Source organism: Octopus bimaculoides, chromosome 2 (genome assembly GCF_046866305.1).
Source record: "Octopus bimaculoides isolate indiv1 chromosome 2, ASM4686630v1, whole genome shotgun sequence".
NCBI classification, from domain to species: domain Eukaryota; kingdom Metazoa; phylum Mollusca; class Cephalopoda; order Octopoda; family Octopodidae; genus Octopus; species Octopus bimaculoides.
This window is the reverse complement of record NC_142929.1, coordinates 52,321,358-52,341,392: the sequence shown is the minus strand read 5'-3', so window position 1 is coordinate 52,341,392 and position 20,035 is coordinate 52,321,358. Positions and strand designations below refer to the sequence as shown.

The 20,035-nt window shown below is 37.5% G+C and overlaps 1 protein-coding gene across 2 annotated transcripts in view; it reads left to right on the top strand.

The window, feature by feature from the left end:
• LOC106867406 (tripartite motif-containing protein 2) overlaps positions 1–20,035 on the top strand; it is a 147,303-nt gene that overhangs the window by 22,887 nt on the left and 104,381 nt on the right. The window contains exon 1 of one of the 2 annotated variants that reach the window (XM_089345440.1): positions 4,022–4,051. The exons of the other annotated variant lie outside the window; for it this stretch is intronic. Coding sequence (XP_089201566.1) covers positions 4,037–4,051 — 15 coding nt within the window. The 5' untranslated portion in view covers positions 4,022–4,036. Of the gene's footprint in view, positions 1–4,021; positions 4,052–20,035 lie in introns of those variants that run through there. 2 annotated transcript variants of the gene reach the window in all.

The following is a 20,035-nucleotide window of genomic DNA, read 5'->3' as shown; positions in this document are numbered from 1 at the left end:
TCTGTGTTTGGAAATATGGAGATTATGATTCTAAAAAAATATATCAATAATCAATTCCAGTATAAGGCCCGAATATTTGAGGGAAGGGGCCAGTCGATTATATCGACCCCAGTACTCGACTGGTACTTATTTTACCGACCCTGAAAGAATGAAAGGTTATGTCGACCGCGGTGAAATTTGAAATCAGAACGTAAAGGTCGGAGAAATGCTGCTATGCATTTCATCCGGCGCAATAACGATTTTGCCAGTTTACCACTTTAAATTGATATATAAAATAACAGAAAATAACAAAATAAATGTCTAATGCTGATTCTTTACGATCATTTTCCACATTCAGTTTGGGATCATAAGTAGAAGGAATGCCAAAAACCTGTCGTATTCAGTTACGTTCTTCAGCGCTCTGAGTTCAAATTTCCACACGTCAATTATACCTTCCATCTTTCAGATGTCAGTTACATAAGTATCGATGTTTTAAATTAATGCTAACATACTTAAAACAGGAAGCATTGAAAAATTAACTGGAAAATAATTAGGCGTAGGCATTACTGTGTAGTTAAGAAGCTCGTTTTGCAACTACGTGGTTTCGGGTTCAGTTCCACTGCGTGGCATCTCTGCCAGGTGTCTTCTACTAAGCCCCCTCCCCCGGACTGGCCAATATCTTGTGAGTCAATTTAGTTGACGGAAACTGTGGAAGCTTGTCGTGTGTGTGTGTGTGTGTGTGTGTGTCCTCTACCGCCTGACAACTGGTGTTGATTTGTTCACTCTTAGCAGTTCAACAAAAGAGACCAGATAAAATAAGTACCGGATTTCAACAACTTAAGTACAGTGGCCGATTTGTTCGACTAATACTTCAAGGAGATGCTCCAATATGGCTGCAGTGCAATGACTGAAACAAGTAAAAAATAAAGGATAAAAAGAACCCAGTATGGCCGCAGTCTAATGACGGAAACAAGTAAAAAGGTTAAAAAAAAAACCCAAAACAAAGAAACAGTATTAGCCACCGATTAATACTGTATTTCAGCAAACACTTGAGGTAACCCAGGATAGGTTTCGGTTTTATTATGATTATGATCGTCACCCAAAAAACATAGATTTCACTGTACTTGTCAAAGCAGTGATGGGAGAATAACTAATGAGATGTATAGCAATGTACAAAAAGAAAGCTAGAAAAAATTAGAATTGTTAGATAATAAATTATACAGAGGCGCCAACAACATAAAAAACAATAGTTGTCTAGACAATTCTAAATTTTTACGCCTACTACTGTACATTCTTGAATATATACTTTGTGAATCTCCCATTGCAACCATCTTGGCAAGTACAGTGAAATCTATGCTTCGCTGAGGATAATCACAACTAATAAGAGCGAAAACGTGTTCCACTGACAGAAAATGGTATACCTGCACAAGTGTGTCCTCCAAATTTGTTTCCTCATAACTTTCAGAAACATGGATATTTTTAAATGAAATTTTCTGCAAATACCTTTCAGATGGTGTAGATTACAATTATATCGAAATTTAATGTAAAAAACCAACACAAAAATAAAACTGGTGGGTGCACGCACAACGCATATATCTACAAAATGAAACTCGAACTTGTGAATAAATTACGTGATGTGTGTCAATATGTGTGCACGCCCACCGTTTTTCTTTTTGTTTTCTTCTCACATTAAATTCCGGTATAATCGCAATCTGAACCATTTGAAAAGTATTTGTAGAAAATCTCATTAATAAATATCCATTTTTAAGGCGGCGAGCTGGCAGAATCGTTAGCACGCCGGACGAAAATGCTTAGCGGTATTTCGTCTGCCGCTACGTTCTGAGTTCAAATTCCGCCGAGGTTGACTTTGCCTTTCATCCTTTACGGGGTCGATTAAATAAGTACCAGTTACGCACTGGGGTCAATGTAATCGACTTAATCCCTTTGTTTGTCCTCTCTATGGGCAATAAAGAAATAAAGATTGTGGGCATTATTCGATTACTCTACGAGGAGTTTTCTTGCCAGGTCATCCATGCTGGGAGATTGTCGAAGGAATTCAGGGCCAGCACGAGAGTCAGACAGGGCTGTTTGTTGTCGCCGCTACTGTTCCTCGTCGTGCTTGACTGGGTCACCAGGACGGCCTATGCTATCGCCAGGAAAGGTATTCAGTGGACACTGATGAACAAGTTGGAGGACTTGGACTACGTAGATGATCTCGCGCTACTGTGGGCAATAAAGAAATAAATATCCATTTTTTTCCCCTGAAAATTGTGAGGAAGCAAAGTCAGGAGGGTACATTTGTGTGGGTATGTTAATGCGAAGAAAATAATATTAACCAATGGCTTATTAGCCGAGGTTTTTTCCTCACCCTTGGAAAGGTCGTGGACACGGATACTACCCCGCTTTTCTGATTAAGCGATATAAAAAAAAATCGCTTATGGAACTAAGAACATTCTCCACCCCGATTCTCTTTAGCTCGAATCATTATTGTATTTTTTTAAAAGGTGAAATGCAGTGTAAACGCAGGCTTGGTTGCGTGGTAAAGCAGCTCGCTTTGCAACCAGGTGGCTTCGGTTTCAGTCCCACTGTGCAACACCTTGGGCAAATGTCTTTTACTGTTATGGCCACGGGCTGATTGAGAGAGTGAATGTGGTAGATGGAAACTGTGTGAAAGTCTGTCGTATATATGTGTGTGTGTGTGCGTGTGTGTTTAGATTTTTATGTTTATCAGCCACACTGCTTGACAACCGGTGTTGGTTTGTTTACAGCCACGAAACTTAGAGGTTCTGCGAAAATGATCGATAGAATAAGTGCCAGATTTTAAAATTAGTCCTGTGGTCGATGTGTTCGAATAAACCTCTTCGAAGCAGTGCCCCAGCATGATCGCAGTTCAATGACTGAAATATAAAAGATACAGCGGCAAAACGTTTAATAGGGATCTTTCTGATTTGGCGGGCGCCACCGCCAAATCAGAAAGATCCTTTAATAGGATTATAGGACTAAATATTATTCTTGTCACTTTTGTGCAGTCATGGGCAAACTGCGGCCTGCGAGACTTTCTGAATGGCACACCTAACAAAAAGTTACCTTGAATTTTTATTAGTAGTGCAGCCCGCCTGATGATAAGTTGTCTCTTGCGGTCTGCTTCTCGAAAAAGGTGGCCCATGCTTGGTCTAGTGGATGCTAGTAATAATGTCGATTAGGTCCTCTATAATACTCATTAATAGGCATGGCTGTGCGGTAAGAAGTTAGCTTCCTAACCACACGGTTCCGGGTTCAGTCCCACTGATGGCACCTTGGGCAAGTGACTTCTACTATGGCCTCAGGCCGACCAAAGCTTTGTGAGTCGATTTGTTAGACGGAAACTGAAGGAAGCCCGTCATATATATATATATATATATATATATATATATATATATATGTGTGTGTGTCTTTGTGTTTGTTCCCACCGCCACTTGACAATCGGTGATGGTTTATGTCCCCGTAACTTAGCGGTCCAACAAAAGAGACCGATAGAGTAAGTACCAGGCTAAAAAAAAAAACCCCACTGGGGTCCGATTCGTTCCACAAAAAATTCTTCGGGACGGTACTCCAACATGGCCACTGGCTTATGACTGAAACAAATAGAAGACGATAAAAGAAGAATACTGCGTTGTGAATTTTGTAGTCTTGACTAAGAAAAGTTATTTGTAAACGAACTCATTATATATACGAATATATATACGAAATACTATACAATTTTGAATTGGTTGAAACCAGTTTCTTTGAATTATACTTGTCAACATCATTCAATCTCATCCTGTATGCTCTTCACCTTATAAATCTCAGTGTCTTTTGTCCTCTTATTCTTAGTTGGCGAGCTATAAAAGCAAGTTTCTCGTTTGAAGCTACTTTTATAAGAAGGGCGTGAACGTCATACTCATGTTTATTAACTGTTAAAATAACAGACTCTTTTGAACTTAGTCACAGACATTGTCATAAACATTCGTCATATCAACTGTTGACGAGTCTGAACAAAATAAGATTTCGATTCTCGTTTGTTGTGGATTTGCTTTCTATGCTCCTAGGAAAGGTATGAATGTTACTATATCACATTTTTGCTTCTAAGATTTAACTATTTTGTGCTAGTTACATGAATGCTAACACGCTCGTATAACTAACTTAACTCTTCCAGTTTTATAGAAAATTTCTGAAAATCACAACCGCTTATGGATAAGTGAATGGTAATATTAATTTTTCGATGTTATAGAAAGTGCCATTTTTTTCTTTTTTGTTTTCAGTACGTGACGTATAGAAAATCGAAACAAACATAGTTTATTTTTTTTAAAGAAATTAATAATTTAAACGTTGCTAAACGTCATTTGAAGATAAAAAAAACTTAATGCAAGGAAATGAACATCTAAAGTTTGCTATGAAATTTTGGGATGCCCCTTCAATCTAAACTTTAACTATCAGTTGGTTGCAACAAGAACCTGTGCAAATTACACCATCTGTTGGAACTGATTGGCTAAAATTCCAAAACACTTTAATCTTCAAAGATTTGTAGCTTTTTAAAATTATTAATAGAAAAAAATAATAAACGGTTTTTATTTTTGTAATTGGCATGAAAAATCGGAGTAGAAATTTCCAATAAAATTGAAAGAAGTAGCTCAAAACGAAATGATGCGGCAGGTGCGATGAAAACATTAGCTCAGTGATTAATATCATTTTAAGCTAATCTTGGTAACTAAGGGTATTAACTCTTGAGATAATTCGCTATTCCTAGACTTCCTCAGCAAAGCATAGCCTCCTCCGTCCTTGTAAGAAAACTGCTTTGTTGATGAGCAAAATGTACACGAAAAGGGGTTAATATGAGCATGACTAGATTCGATCTCAAATGTATACAAAGGAATTGAGCCAACGACAGAGCTTCTACGTGGTTGCTCTACCAGCGAGAAATAACAACCACTTTCACTGAAATTACATTCCCACCCTCTTCGGACAGAGAGTGAACAGCATTCCACGTATAATACATCTTAAATACTTCCACCTACTATATTCTGAAGTAGAAATGTCAGAATATGTAATATATTGATTTCAAATTTTGGCACAAGGCCAGCAATTTTGGGGAGCGTGGCAAGTTGATTGCATCGACCCCAGTACTCAATTGGTACTTATTTTATCGACCCCCAAAAGGATGAAAGGCAAAGTTGACCTCGCTGGAATTTGAACTTAGAACGTAAAGACGGACGGAATTCCGCTAAGCACTTTGCCCAGCGTGCTAACGATTCCGCTAGCTCGCTGCCTTAGAATATGTAATATATTGACATCCTAGATACACTTTGTCTGAAAATAAAGCAGAACGGACTCAGCTGGAATGCGTTTGACTATAGGTTTGCTCGATCAGGGATGATTTTAGGATAAACAGGAGTAAAAAAAACAGGATAGATTCAAGCTCAGAACATAAACCAATAAAAGACATGTTAGTAGGCGCTTCACCAGTTTAGTCGTCGTCGCCTTTGTAATGAATGATATTAATAACTGAAGCTTTCGAATTACTCTAAAAAATGAACGATCTTTTCTCCAGTTTTAGTAATTTAAACTCAAACTTGTTTATGTTTGTTTTTACAAGCGAGAAAGGGTATACCGTATCGCCTACAGTATTGATAATTAATAAAGGTTGTGGAGTAACCAGTTAAGGCGCAGAATAGATTCGTGACTAGACTACTCCACACTGTGTCGTGTATTCTGATACATATATCTACGTCAGGATAATTTGAATAAAGTAGGTGGAAGTGTCATTTAAGGTACATTACACCGTGGAATGCTGCTCACTCCCAAATCAAGAGTGAACATTCGTAATTTTCCATCAAATACCATATCCCTAATTTGGTTGCAACTTGACCTCTTTTAAAATGTCAAGCAAGTCAAATTTTAGCAACTCACAAGATAGAGTATAGGTTAACACAAACTTTCGAGTGTAATTATGCCAATATACATACACAATAACGTCATGTTTACGATTCTGTTTTTCTTCTCGATTATATTAGAAGATAATTACTGTTAGATAAGTGAGGTAAGTTTGTTTAATCTCAAGGACATAAATTACAAACCCTTACGTTTCTCTGAGGAAATGAGACCGTTAAAAATATTCAAACATTAATCTTTTATCTTTTACTTGTTTTAGTCATTGGACTGTCATCATACTGAGGCACTGCCTTGAAGGGTTTACTCGAACAAATGGACTCTACTACTTATTTTTAAAACCTGGTACTTATTCTATCGGTTTTTCTTTTGCCGAACCGTTAAGTTACAGGAGTGTAAACAAGTCAACACCAGTTGCCAAGCAGTAGTGAGATACAAACATAACGCAAACACACACACACACACGCTCGACGGGATTCTTTCAGTTTCTGTCTGCCAAATTTACTCAGAAGGCTTTAGTCGGCCAGGGGCTAGAGTAGAAGACACTTGCCCAAGATGTTACGCAGTGGGACTGAACCCAAGAACACGTTGGAAATCAAGCTTCTTTATTTCATTAAATTGGCCATCAAGGCCTTACAAAGAGGGGACAAACAAGGACAGACAAACGTAAAGAAGCTGCGGGCTGGACACGGACATTAATGAAATGAGGGTGATAACAAAAAACAGGTTGAAATAAAAAATGGGAGGGGCACCGGCGCCCACCGACCGATAACCCCTCGAAAACATTGATCAATTTATATAGTCATGAAAAAAGAAGACCCCAATCATTTGGGTCCCCCAGCAATTTGACTCGCCGCCCGCAGACAAGTCAGGACCCGCAAAAAGGAATGCGAACAGTTTTTTGTCAAGGGTCTCCATGACCCTTGACAACAATGAATGCTGTACTATCTCCGCAGCTACCCGCGGAGGCCACAATGGACTGAGTGCATGCTTCGAGAACCTAAGTTCTCAGTCGCGATGGTCATTCATCCATTCTCTTACAGGCCCTTCCATGTGATAAAGGAGGACAAACTCCTCCCCCTCATGGACAGGAGCCTCAAGCTGCTCCGGAGGGGTCACTGGTTCGGTCGGCGGCACATGAACGTCCGCCGGCCGTTTCCCACCTCTTCCTTCTCCTTTTCTTTTTAGAGGTTTCGGGGGTTAGGGCCTCCTTCGGCACACCCGAGGAGATCTTTACCTCCCCCTCAACCTCTGTTTGAACTGGTGAGCAACCATTGTTGCTCACCTTTCTTTTTCTTTTCGTGGCGGCACCTGCCTCCACGACTTTCTCCATCTCCCCTTCCAAGGGGGGGGGGGGCAGCGGGCACTTCATCCTGCTCCAGGGCCTTATTACGGCCCTGGGGGCAGTTCTTTTTGATGTGGCCAGCTTCCAGGCATTCATGGCACCTCGGTTGCCGACCTTCAATATTCACCGGGTACTTTGCCCCGGCCAACTTCAAGAAATCCGGAAAGCACATGTCTCCTACAGCCACTGGGGACCACAAGGTCAATGTCGCCTTGGCGCCCTGCCAGTTGACTGCAGGTGACATGTGCACATTAAGGAGCCTGGGTCCACTGTCCCCCAAGCCCTGCCGGATGGTATCAGCGATCCACTCGGCCTTGTAACTTGGGGTTAATCCATGAACCCAGGCTCTAATTACTCTTCTTCCGCAGTAAGAGGGGAGGAACAAAATTTCCTCCCCCTGCATAGTCTGGCTTGCCGCATTAGCAGCTTCCTTAGGGGAGTCAAACAATAACCACACCGTCGCATATTTGACCCCCCCCCCCTGGAGATGTAATATTTCTTTGTTGGCAAACAAATTGCCAACTCTCTATTACCTCTTTATTGAAGAGGGCAACGGCATTGCGTGACCTACAATAGGTCCGCATGACCACCTTCCTCCTCTCCATCTCCTTCACCCACTGCTTGGGTGGGCACAGTTCCCACTCCAAGACAGAGTTCTTCTTTGCCATGTCCGAAAAGTTCAATACAATATTTAAAAAAAAATGTAAGTTAGAAAAAAACAGGATGAAAGAGAAGAAAAAATAAAAGAAAGAAGAACCAAAATTAGAAGGAAAGGAAAAAAGAAACAAATAAAGTTCAGACACGGAATCCTAGGTTCTGCAAAAGTTCTCTTCACCAGGTAGTCCAGCAGTCAGAGTTCTCTTCTTGATAAATCCACAAGGTAAATCCACGCTCACAAAAATGTTCAAATTCTGGAGAAAAAACGCCACACAAAATTTGACAAACGTTCTAAAAAAAAATTTCAGTCCGTCGTTGTGGCGGCAAGCCCACCAACACCGACGAACAAGAAACACAATTTTTGCTCGCTAAGCGAGTGACAATTTAAGTCGCTGAAAGCAGGCGAAACTGCCCCAGAGCTGGGCGAAATTTACTGCAAAAAGAACAAACAGCAACAAACCCCTCCCAGCTCAAAAAACAATTCCACCTATCTCGGTCGACTTCACAATTTTTAATCTTTGGACGGCGTTAACACACGTCCACTCCTGTTCATTAGTAAGAAACCACTTCAACGCGCAAGACCGGAAGCAAGCTTCTTAACCACGCAGTCACGTCGGCGTCAATATTCCGAGTATAATTAACTATTACCTGTAAAGTCATGGTGTTATTGTTGCTTAACCTCATGTTAAACTCTGATCAGGCAGTCCCACCTATAATCAAATGCATTCCAGTTGCGATAATCCCGTATTTTTTAAAAGTATGATAGCACAAAAGTAAGGTTACAGTATCTAAGAAGTATTTTAAGAAAGTAAAAGAGATTTTGGTTGATTTTCTAGCAAATCGAAGGTTCGCATAACGGTTTCCCGGTTGGCTTGCAAAAAAAGCTGTTACTTGATGGTAGTAAATGGTTTTCTATAAAACAAACAAGATGGGTGAAACGAAACAAAATTTAACTGTGGTCATCTTCATTGTGACTATTATTCATAATTGATATCCATTAAAATGGTATAATCGATAGTTTCCAAATTAACATTCTGAAAAACATGTCATTTCTCATGACAGTAATATCAAATGAAATCAAATCGCTTCTGCCTAAAATAGAAACGACTGAAATTTTGAATTAACTTCGTTGAGGGAGTCTAGGAAAATAGAACTATGTTCAAAATTATCCACCTTACTTACAAAGATCAGATTAAAATAAAAATCCATCATTGAGCTAATGTTTTCTTCTCCTCACTTCATAAGTATTATTGTTTTCCTATAACAACTTGACTACGTAACATTGAGTCAGTCACCAGATCATTTCGGTTTGAACCAGCTCTTATATGTGTATCAAAAATTTCTACACAAGAATTCTGAATTTGGAATTTTTTTTGTATTTCTGTGGCGTTAAGTGGGTGAGATACCTCTTACTCTGGATAGGAAACCGTCTGTCATCAGCAGGGTTTATCACCCGAAGAAATTGAACTTTCTCATAGCAAGCCGATGACGTTTATTCGGTACACAGTCATTTATCGTCATGATTAAATAATTAACATTGTACACTCACTGAAAGGTTTCTAGATAATATACATTTTCCTGCAAGTTGTGAGGAAACAAATTCAGTGTGGCGGGACACATTTGTATCGGTATGCCAACTGGACTTACGCTTGGATGATTCTACACAGTTTGTAAATTCGCGTAGGGTTGAGGAAGAACCATTGCTAAAAAAGTAGAAGAATCAGCTAAATCTTTTCCCAAATTTAATCCTGCTACTTCAGAAATGTATGAATATACTGAATAATTGAGTTCTGGATTTAATGTGACAAAGAAGAAATGTCTTAGAACTCCGGTCAGACGATAAAGATTTTCCACAGGAATTCATAGCAGTTAAAATCCGGAGGTATGGATCTGTGTGGATCGCACCCAGCTGTTCAATCAATTATCTAAGTACGATAAAAAAAATTCTGTTCCATCAGGTTTAGTTGGGTCTACACAACAATAATGGTTTCAAATTTTGGCTCAAGACCAGCAATTTCGGGGAAGAGGATAGGTCGATTACATTGACCTCAGTGCTCAGCTGGTACTTATTTTATCGACCTCGAGAGGATGAAAGGCAATGTTAACCTTGGCGGAATTTGAGCGGCGAACGTAAAACCAGAAGAAATAACGCTTAGCATTTTTCCTGACGCGCTAATGATTCTGCCAACATTATTACACAACAATAATGACGATAAAGACCTGATTTATCATCACAGGGGCTGTGAAGGATTTCCTGTGGTGTACTGTTCCTAAGTCGTGATTAAAAAATCTTTTTTTTTGTGGTGTGTTTCATGGATATATGTAACTGCTGTTATCATGTTGCAGGATGTTCTTTCTTTTTTCGAGGTTACTGATCATAGGAAGTAAGCCTGAACTGAGGCGTGTATAGTTGTGTGTAGATGAATTATTTCTGCAAATGATTAAAGAAGAATGAAATATAACTCGGTATTTTTATAGCTTCAAGAATATAGAGTAGATAACCTTGTACATAGAGTGTAGTAAACCTTGTAAATAGAGAAATTCTGACTGAAAAAAAACAAAAAAACTGGATAGATTTAAAAAAAATTATAGGTAATTGAAAGAATTATTAAGTTTCTTCTAACATCTTGAAGTATTCTAAATTTTCACCTGATTATTTTTAAAACGTATTTTGATGTAGGTGATGAAAATCGCATTCATATCTTTTATATATATATATATATATATATATATATATATAAATTAATAATAAAGAAATTATAAGCATTTAAAGTTATATAATTTTAGCCAATCGGAAGCCTACGATCTAAAAATTCGAAATACTTGTGATTAGAAGAAATTTAACAAAATCCAATTGAAATAATAGAAGCTTTTGAAGTTGATAGATAGAGTATACATAAATAGAGCAATTCGTACCTGCAGTTATATAACTTGAAAAGAAGTTTAACTCTGATAGTTTGGTATTATCGTATAAAATACGAGCTTTATCTAACATAATCTATTTTGATAGAAACTTAGTCTTTCATCTCCCAATTTAATAATTTAGTTTCAGTGAAGTTATCTAAGCACTTTATCAAGATCTAAAATGCCTCAGCTACGTAACTATTGCGAGGTATCGTGAAAATATTCAACTATCTTTACCGGTAATATTCATTCGCAAAAAAATATTTGATTTCTTTCACACCTATTTGTTGCTGTTAACGATGTAGGGATAATCACAAAACGATTTCACAGAGATACTGGCATTGACGATAAACATTTGTTTCGAGTTAGCACCTGTCAGATCTCACTTATTACAATCTTTTTCAGCCTACTCTCGGCTGGTGGCGATACAATTAGAACCAGAACCTCGTTGCTAGTATTGCCCAGCCTGTAAATGCTAGTTTTTATTGTGATGCCACTGCTTTCTACGGTTAGAAGAGAGTTGTAACATTCATGCATTTCCCTGTGTTACTAATAACCCTAAATAACTGCCTAGGAGTTGAAACCAGACCACAAGCACAATCTAACGAGAACTTTTCTATTTTGAGACATTCACGTCAAGTTGGTAACAGTAACGTTAATGCGTAATACAATAGGGCAATAATTATTATACGAAGTATTTACAATGCCGTTTAGTGTGGTTAATATTAAAAAAAAAAAATTCTGATCAGTATAAACCTTTGCGGTATAGTCCATTCAAATTATTGGTTTAAAATTATTTGCAAGTAATTGTACGTGCAAATGTCAGTCAAACTCTGTTTTATCAACAGTAAGTGTTTCTATGTTAATTGATTGCTTTCAAAAATATAATGGCTTAATTGGAGAGGAATGAACAGTACCCACGACCTTTTGTTAGGCCTTTAAGACTGTCAAGGAGGGAGGAAAGAGGGAACTGAAGAAACTATCAGATCGGAAATAAGGCACGAATGCTTGAAACAGTGAACTCCACTAAAGGCACCCAAGAGTCAGGGAGTGTTGTAAAACCAAGCGATGGATTAAATATAACATTCAAGAACAGGAGCACTCTCCCCGACGAACTTTACAGTTTTCGCCCACTAAATTTCACTCACAAGGCTTTGTTCGATTCGAGGCCATGTTTGAAGAAATCGAACTCGAAATCACGTAATTGCGAAGCGAAATTTTTAAAACATAGCCATACCATTAAACTTTGACTGCACCCCTTCGATTGCAATTTGGTTTAGTTAATGAATATATTTTTCATCAGAAGAGCATAATTATATTGTTTCTTTGTTACTATGTTTAAACTCTCGTTGAAAATAGAATCTCTGGCATTTAAGATGTGTCTCCCCACACCTTTTAATTGTTGACTATGATAAAATTAAACTAAGTCTGAACTCAATTATGAGTGGTCAGCAATAGGGTTATTTACGCTTTTAATCAATGGGAACTATCGCTGTTAACTGAAAATGTCTTTACTACCAAATAAAAGAAGATATTTTTTGTTTATGATGGTAGGTTAGAAGTTAGGTCGCCACAAACTCAGAGCGAAAAGAGTAATCTCGGCATTATTAATAAACAAATATGTTCACCTCTGATATTCATTACTTTTTGCTTCTGTTTGTGAATTGAAATTTACTTCAGATTTCTTATAAATATTACAAACATATGTGAAAGTGTATCATTTGAAACTGTTATCGAAGCCATCTAATTAATATAACTTCGACTTAATTGAACACTAGTACTTCCTTGGCACTTATCTTACTAAATATGGAGGAATGAAAGGCAAAATCAATTTCTGAAGGTAACGGAAGTGGGATTTACATGTACTTTCTGGTAGTGAAAAAGTGAAAGTAAATTGTCCTAGAAATAATGAAAGTAATTTGTGACAGATACAGGAAGTGCTGACAGCGACATCCCATAATTTCATCCAAACAATGAATGTAATGTAACTAATATATAGAACGTACATGCATTTTAATATAACATGAAAACAATCCACATATTTTATATAAGATGAAAACAGTCGCATTTCTCAGTGGTGTTCGTTGTTGAGTATAGTACGTTGGGTGTATCTCAGCTGCTACTTCTGAAATAACATATTACTAGAAGATAGTATACATATGGACGTAGCATAATAAGTTCTTTATGTTCTTTTTATAAAATTTTGGAATGCTACTGTCGTCACTTCCAGTTTCTATCTCAATTTACTTTCACTTTTGTAGGACTATTTACATACACTTTTTTTTACGAGTGTGAACTGCATGTCAGCCAAGGAAGGATAACTAAATGCAACATTCTATCAATTCTTACCCCTTGTAGAGATTTGAACTCAAAACATAAAGGATCTTATCTACGACTTTTACAACCAAATCGCCTAGAAAATGATGTTGATTTCTAATATAGACACAAAACTAAAAGTTGCAGAGAGGGAACCATTAATTATATCATCTCTCAGTACTTGACTGGTACTTTATTTACTTTACTGAATTTAAAGAAAAAACAATGGAAAGCAAAAACTAACTTTAGCAGAATTTGAACTCATAACAATGCAAAGCATTTTGTCTAACTCTCTACCGTTTCTACCAATCTTCTTGAATATTATAATAATGATATATCTGACATTGAAATAGGGTCGGAAATGGGGTAGGAAAGGAATTGATCACAGTTGTAGTGATTGCGATTTGCTATATGGACATCTGGAGATTGAAAGACAAAGCCAACCCTAATGAAATTTGAGGGGTATTGTACCGAATGGCAAGCACCCTATAATTTCTGTCTTTTGTCGATAATGATTAATGATAAAATTCAACTGTTTCCCAGAGTTGAAGTTTTGCTAAAATTATTGCATTGTATGTATGTATGTATGTATGTATGTATATAGTAAGTTTAAGAATAAAGGTGATTACATTTATTCGTTTATTTCTGGAGTTTCAATTTGTATGGAGCGGTTTCCTTTAAGGAAAACTGCCCACTTCTGTGCATTCTCTTAGCCGGTAATCGCACAAGTGTTGACTGAGGAGACCGCCCAGATCTTTAAATCCCCTTTAACACACACACACACACACACACACACGATATTATCTGTAATAAAAGCGGTCGGCTGAATCGTTAGCACGTCGAGCAAAATGCTTGACGGCTTTTCGTCTGTCTTTGCGTTCTGAGTTAAAATTCTGCCGAAGTCGACTTTGCCTTTCATCCCTTCGGGGTTGATAGAATAAGTACCAGTTGAGCGCTGGGGTCGATGTAGCCGACTTACCCCCTCTCCCGAAACTACTGGCCTTGTGCCAAAATTTGAAACCAATATTATCTCGGTATAAATCTCATAACTTGCGCTTAAAAGCTCCTAAATCCATAGATTTAAGGCGACATCACTGCACAGAAACAATTGTTGTGTTCATTTCATCTTCTTGGTTTATAAATTTATATATATATATATATATATATATATATATATATATATATATATATATATATATATATATATATATAATGTTGACGTCACATTTACAGATGTGAGTTCGGGTCCCACGGGCAATCTTCAACTTTTTTCTATCCAAAGGGTGTTTTTAACGTGTATTTAGCGAACTATAACTTATGCTTTCATATGCTTCGAGATTTAACGTTAAAAAAAAAAAAAAAAAAAAAAAACGTTTTCTCGAAGTTTATAAATTCTTATGACATCAACATCATACAATTTTCACAAAGAATGTTTTTAAAATGGACAGGGAAATCCGAAGGATTGCTTTAGTTCAATGGTAGAATGCCTTCCGTGTTTTTACGTCCAAAGGATTCATGTTTTAGTCCAAGGAGTTTTTAACCCGACATTTATGCGTTCTTATTATAGCTTTATTTCCGTCGAGATTCACTGTTCCTAAAAAGAAATATATAAAAGAAAGCTTGCTTCCCAGCCACATTGTTCTTGGTTCAATCTCACTACGTGACACCTTGAGGAAGTGTCTTCTATAGCCTCGGGCCGACCAAAGCCTTGTGAGTGAATTTAGTAGACGGAAACTGAAAGAAGCCCGTCGTATATATATATATATTTATGTGTGTATGTCTTTGTGTCTATTTGTCCCACCCCCCCACTGACAACCGATGTTGGTGTGTTTACGTCCCCGTAACTTAGCGATTCGGCAAAAGAGACCGATAGAATAACTACTAGGCTTACAAAGAATAAGTCCTGGGGTCGATTTCTTCGGCTAAAACCCTTCAAGGCGGTGCTCCAGCATGGCCGCAATCATATGAGTGAAACGTAAAAGAATAAAGTAAAATTTTCGAGCATGTTCTATTCCATCTAAGCCTTTCTTACTCATTCATCCTTATTAAATTATTAAAGTGTTTAATTCTACCCACAATTAATTACTTCTTGCGTTTTGTGTGTGTTTAGGTCTTTTACATCACTGCTTTTTTCTAATCCTACTAAATCTTTCCTCTTTATTCATTCATCTTTTTAAATTGATATTTCATATGATTAAAGTGTTTAATCCTTTAAATATTACTTTCAAACAAACAAATTGTTTAAATAGGATTATAACTCGGACTGTTGGCAGTATTATTTTTAATTTTATCATAGTTACTGAATCTCTCTCTCTCTCTCTCTCTCTCTCTCTCTCTCTCTCTCTCTCTTCCTTCCCCTCCCTCCCCCCCCCTCCCCCCTCTCTGCTTCTCTTTCTCTCTCATCAGCAACTATATATCCAATTTTTGTCTAATTGTTTCTTCATTAAGTAGGTATTGTGTGATTTGGGGGAGATTTGGTTGTTATTTCAATAGGTCCTTGTGGAAGGGGCTCAGTACGCGCACGCATAAACACACACACACACACACACCTGACTGATTCATATCAAATTTTTGCTTATTAGCTGCTTCGTTATTGGTTCTAATATAATTAATGTATATTAAAGTTTCGGATCTTTTTTAAAACGGGGGCCACATTTTTCATTAATGTTTTACGTAGTGTTTTTGGTACCGAAAGACTTTCAAACTTCGTATACTTATCTATTTTGTGTTATAGAACAGAAAAATATTTTTGGATTCGAATTTATTTCATGTAAAAAATTGTCTTATTTCGATAATTTCAACCAATCACTGACGTCCATTCAGCCGATATACATTAAGTGCCGACTACATAAACAAACGATTCTTCGTTTTATTTGCTTTTTTCATTTTAAATTTGCTTTAACCCTAACCCTAACCTTAGGGTTAGGGTTAGGGTTAGGGTTAATTGTTTCAGAATCGTTTGTTTATGTAGTCGGCACTTAATGTATATCGGCTGAATGGACGTCAGTGATTGGTTGAAATTACAGAAATACGACAACTTTAACATGGAATAATTTATGGATTTCTTTTTTTTTAAGAAGACTAAGAGAAAAAGATGTTTTATATGACACATTCTACCAGTGTTCCAAGTTTCAAAGTGTTTCGTTAATGAAAAATGTGGCCCCCGTTTTAAAAAAGATCCAAAGTTTCTATATTTAGTAAATAATCATCAAAAGAATTTTTAGATACAGCATACACCAAAAGAACTGTCATGAAGCAACGCAATATATAGTTTCAGTTATAAATAATATGAGAACGCTATGATGTAAAACTTATAGTAGACCTGAAAGTTAAGATCATTGTAACAATCACTCTATAAAGATTGTGATAAGATAGCAATTATTAAAATCGCGAGAAAGTGTTTCTCATAGAAAGGTTGTTTGGCAGAGCGATTGATGTGAAAAAATAGAAACAGCAAAAACAAAAACAGTTCAGTTTGAGAGAGCCAAACGGTTAGTTGAGGAACTCGGCAAGGCGACACGCTCAGCTTTAGCCCTAACTCCCAGTGAGATACCTACATAGTTTACAAGCATTGTCCATACCTTCTCAGCCATCTATGGAACTTAAATGTAATATAGCGAAGGGAGTTAGTCACTGTCTAGTAGAAGTGCATTGAGTAAGTTTGGATCCTCAAAGAAGAAAGTTCAAAGGACTTAACTCAGTTTTGGCTGCTGAGTGTCGAAAGGAAAGTGTTTTTCAGCTTTGTTTTCCGAAGACTAACCTAGTTTTTTCCCCCCACAAAGATAGCTACATTAATCCATTATTGCAGAAGAGTGATATTCTTGACGTTCTCGGATGCTTAAGAGCACGCTGATGTAGTTACAAAGATAATCGAAGTTGCCCACGAGAATAGAGGTAACCTAATCATTCTGTGATTAGATCTAGTTAATACCAACTGATCTTTACCGCACAAACTGATTGAGGATGCACTACATCGCCACCATATTCCCAGTAAAATCAAGGGCCGGCCTAACCTTACAATCATTGGGGTTGGGTGTCACTTTTAGATCAGAATCTTTAGACTGGTGCCGGCTTGGAAATGAAATAATATCGGGTTGTACCGTATGTTACTCTTTTTGTCCCTTACTACAAACATGGTGGCCAATGTATCCTAAAGCGGAATACAGAGGTGCCCTTTTTCGAAATTTGTTTTATGGCAGCAAGTAAGAGCATTTATGGATGACCTAACCATTACGATAACTTTGGTCCCAGAAAGTAGATGAGCGCCTACAAGAGCTCGAGAAACTTATCACTTGTGCACAGATGGATTTCAATCTGACCAAGTCGAGGGCATTGCTGCTACAGAATCAGAAAAATGAGTAAACGGGACTGTGGGACAAAGGTAGCAAGAAGCGTGAACGAGATTAGGGAGTGTTTACCTGCAGAATGTTTCCTGGTCAAAGAATGTAGGCGGACTTCCACCGCTATTTACAGTGGCCTACCAAACCCATCTAATTTTCATGTTGGGATCAAAATGAGACACTTTTCTGTTCCCCTCCCTCCATTCTACTCTTCATTGAGGATCCCTAGAACTTCCCAGTAGTTTCTCAGAACCGTCGGAGAAGGTTACTTTCGTTCGCGCCAAAATGTTTGCTGAGCTCAAAATCACTGTCATTAGCATGAGCAAACGCCACCACGCCTCAAAGAAGCCACTCATTTTTGTCAAAACTGGAGAGAAACCTCGTCCACAGCTAAAAATAAACCGAACCTTATTTGCACGGCTTTTGATTCACAGCTACATGTCGATGAGGGCAAGCAGCTGAGTTTTCTGTAGTATATCGTAGCTATGATTATCACTTTTGAAGCAAGAAAACAACCGATCCGGCTGGTACTAACAGTGCCTCGGAAATAGCATATTGAAGAAGCCAAGGGGAATAAGCGTACACGGTACCAGGGACTAGTGAACTGCAATGACGGAGGCTGGAAGAACTATGAGCTCTCAGAGGTTGCCTGTAGAGTCATTACAGGGCACTCACTCTGAAAAGGGTGCTACTTTAGCGTGCAGTCTACCGCTGTATCTATAGTCTACGTTGTGAAATGACCTGATCTGCTGAAGTGTAAATGGCCAAGCAGACCGCATGTAAAATTCCCGCAAAGTCCTCAACTAAATGGGTATTACAACGGTAGCAAAGAAGAGCATTAAGTTTGAAAGCTAAAGCGCAGAAAAAGCCACCAGGTGGTTTGAAATTGAGAGGGTTCATTGATTTGTGAGGTGATTGCTGCCGGGATATAATTCGGAGCCCGGTCAGTCCCTGTTGGGTTGCTGAAAGCGCCGAAAGATCTTGTGACTTCAGGTCTCGACACTGATTATATATTTTAGCGTATCCTGATGTTACATCTTTCTCATAACTCATTGTTTTATCGTGACACTATTGAGGGGGCTCATCTTCGTTCGCCGATTCAAATCATTACACTGAAATGGCTTTCCTTTACCCTTCTTTAGACAAATGGAAGGATTTGTCTTCAGCCATTGTAAAGCTTTTGTTTACACACACTACAGCTCAATCTTTCTCACTTTTTCTTTTTCTTTCTCCAACACACAAGATAGATCATTAACACAATTATTGTTTTTTTTTTCCTTAAAGAACTGATTTCAACGATATATATATATATACTAGCAGAAATACCCGGCTTTGCCCGGGTTAAAGAGAATAATGAAATCTAAAAACGCCGTCTAGACTACGCAACCCTCAACTGTTAGTAGCTACGATACCATATTTCTACATTAATAACTCTCCAATCCATGCCAGCATGGAACATAGACATTAAGTGGAATGCCAGTCTCTCATCTAGGAGGGCCTTGAAATCAATGTTACCAACTGGGGACTATGTGTGTCTCAGTGATAATAAAAAGACCCAAAGGAGGTCTGCAACGAAATAATTTTACTCAACACTTTGCAAGTGAATCAGTGGAGGCAAAGATGCGTCTCATTTACTTGACAATTTATGCACCACATTGCAGAAATCCCAATGTAAGTATATCTGAAAGGATAGTCTTACACCGTTGTACCGTTGAATTACAAATAATGCTCATCTGTTATGTTCGGGTTAAAATTTCATCAACATCAAAAATATATGAATTTTAATGGGAGTTATGGCCATTATACATAGAATATAATTTCCAAATTTCATAAAGATCCGTTCAGTACTTTTGACGTAGTTTTGGATAAGAAAACAAATGACTAATGTGTGTGTTGGTGTGCATGTGTTTGTGTGTGATGGGTGTATATATGTATAGATATCTGTATACATGTATATATATGTATATATGTGTACATATTACATGTACATCTATATATATATATATATATATATACACATCTACACATATGTATACATATACATGTATGCATATAGATCTATATCTATATATATCTATGCATATACGTGTACATATACATCTCTTTCTCTCTCTTTCTCTCTCTCTGAAAGTATCTGTAATTACAGTATCGAAATGTGATTGTTTCAGTTAGTGGAATAACGTGTACATATACATCTATATGTATACATATACATCTATATGTATACATATACATCTCTCTCTCTCTTTCTCTTTCTCTTTCTCTTTCTCTCTTTCTCTCTCTCTTTCTCTCTCTCTCTTTCTCTCTCTCTTTCTCTCTTTCTCTCTCTCTCTGAAAGTATCTGTCATTACAGTATCAAAATGTGATTGTTTCAGTTAGTAGAATAGTTTCAGTTTTAAAGTGAAAGTATTTGACATGAGTGTTTTTGTTTCACTTTTGACACGTAATACTTAAATAGTGGAGGAGATATTATGTTGCCGTGGGCTCGAACTCTGCAAGAAGTTAAAATTTTTTTTGACTAAAACACAACTGGAACCCTAAGTAAGGTATCTGTAAAATTTGAATGAAATTGGTTGTGTAGTTCTCGAGT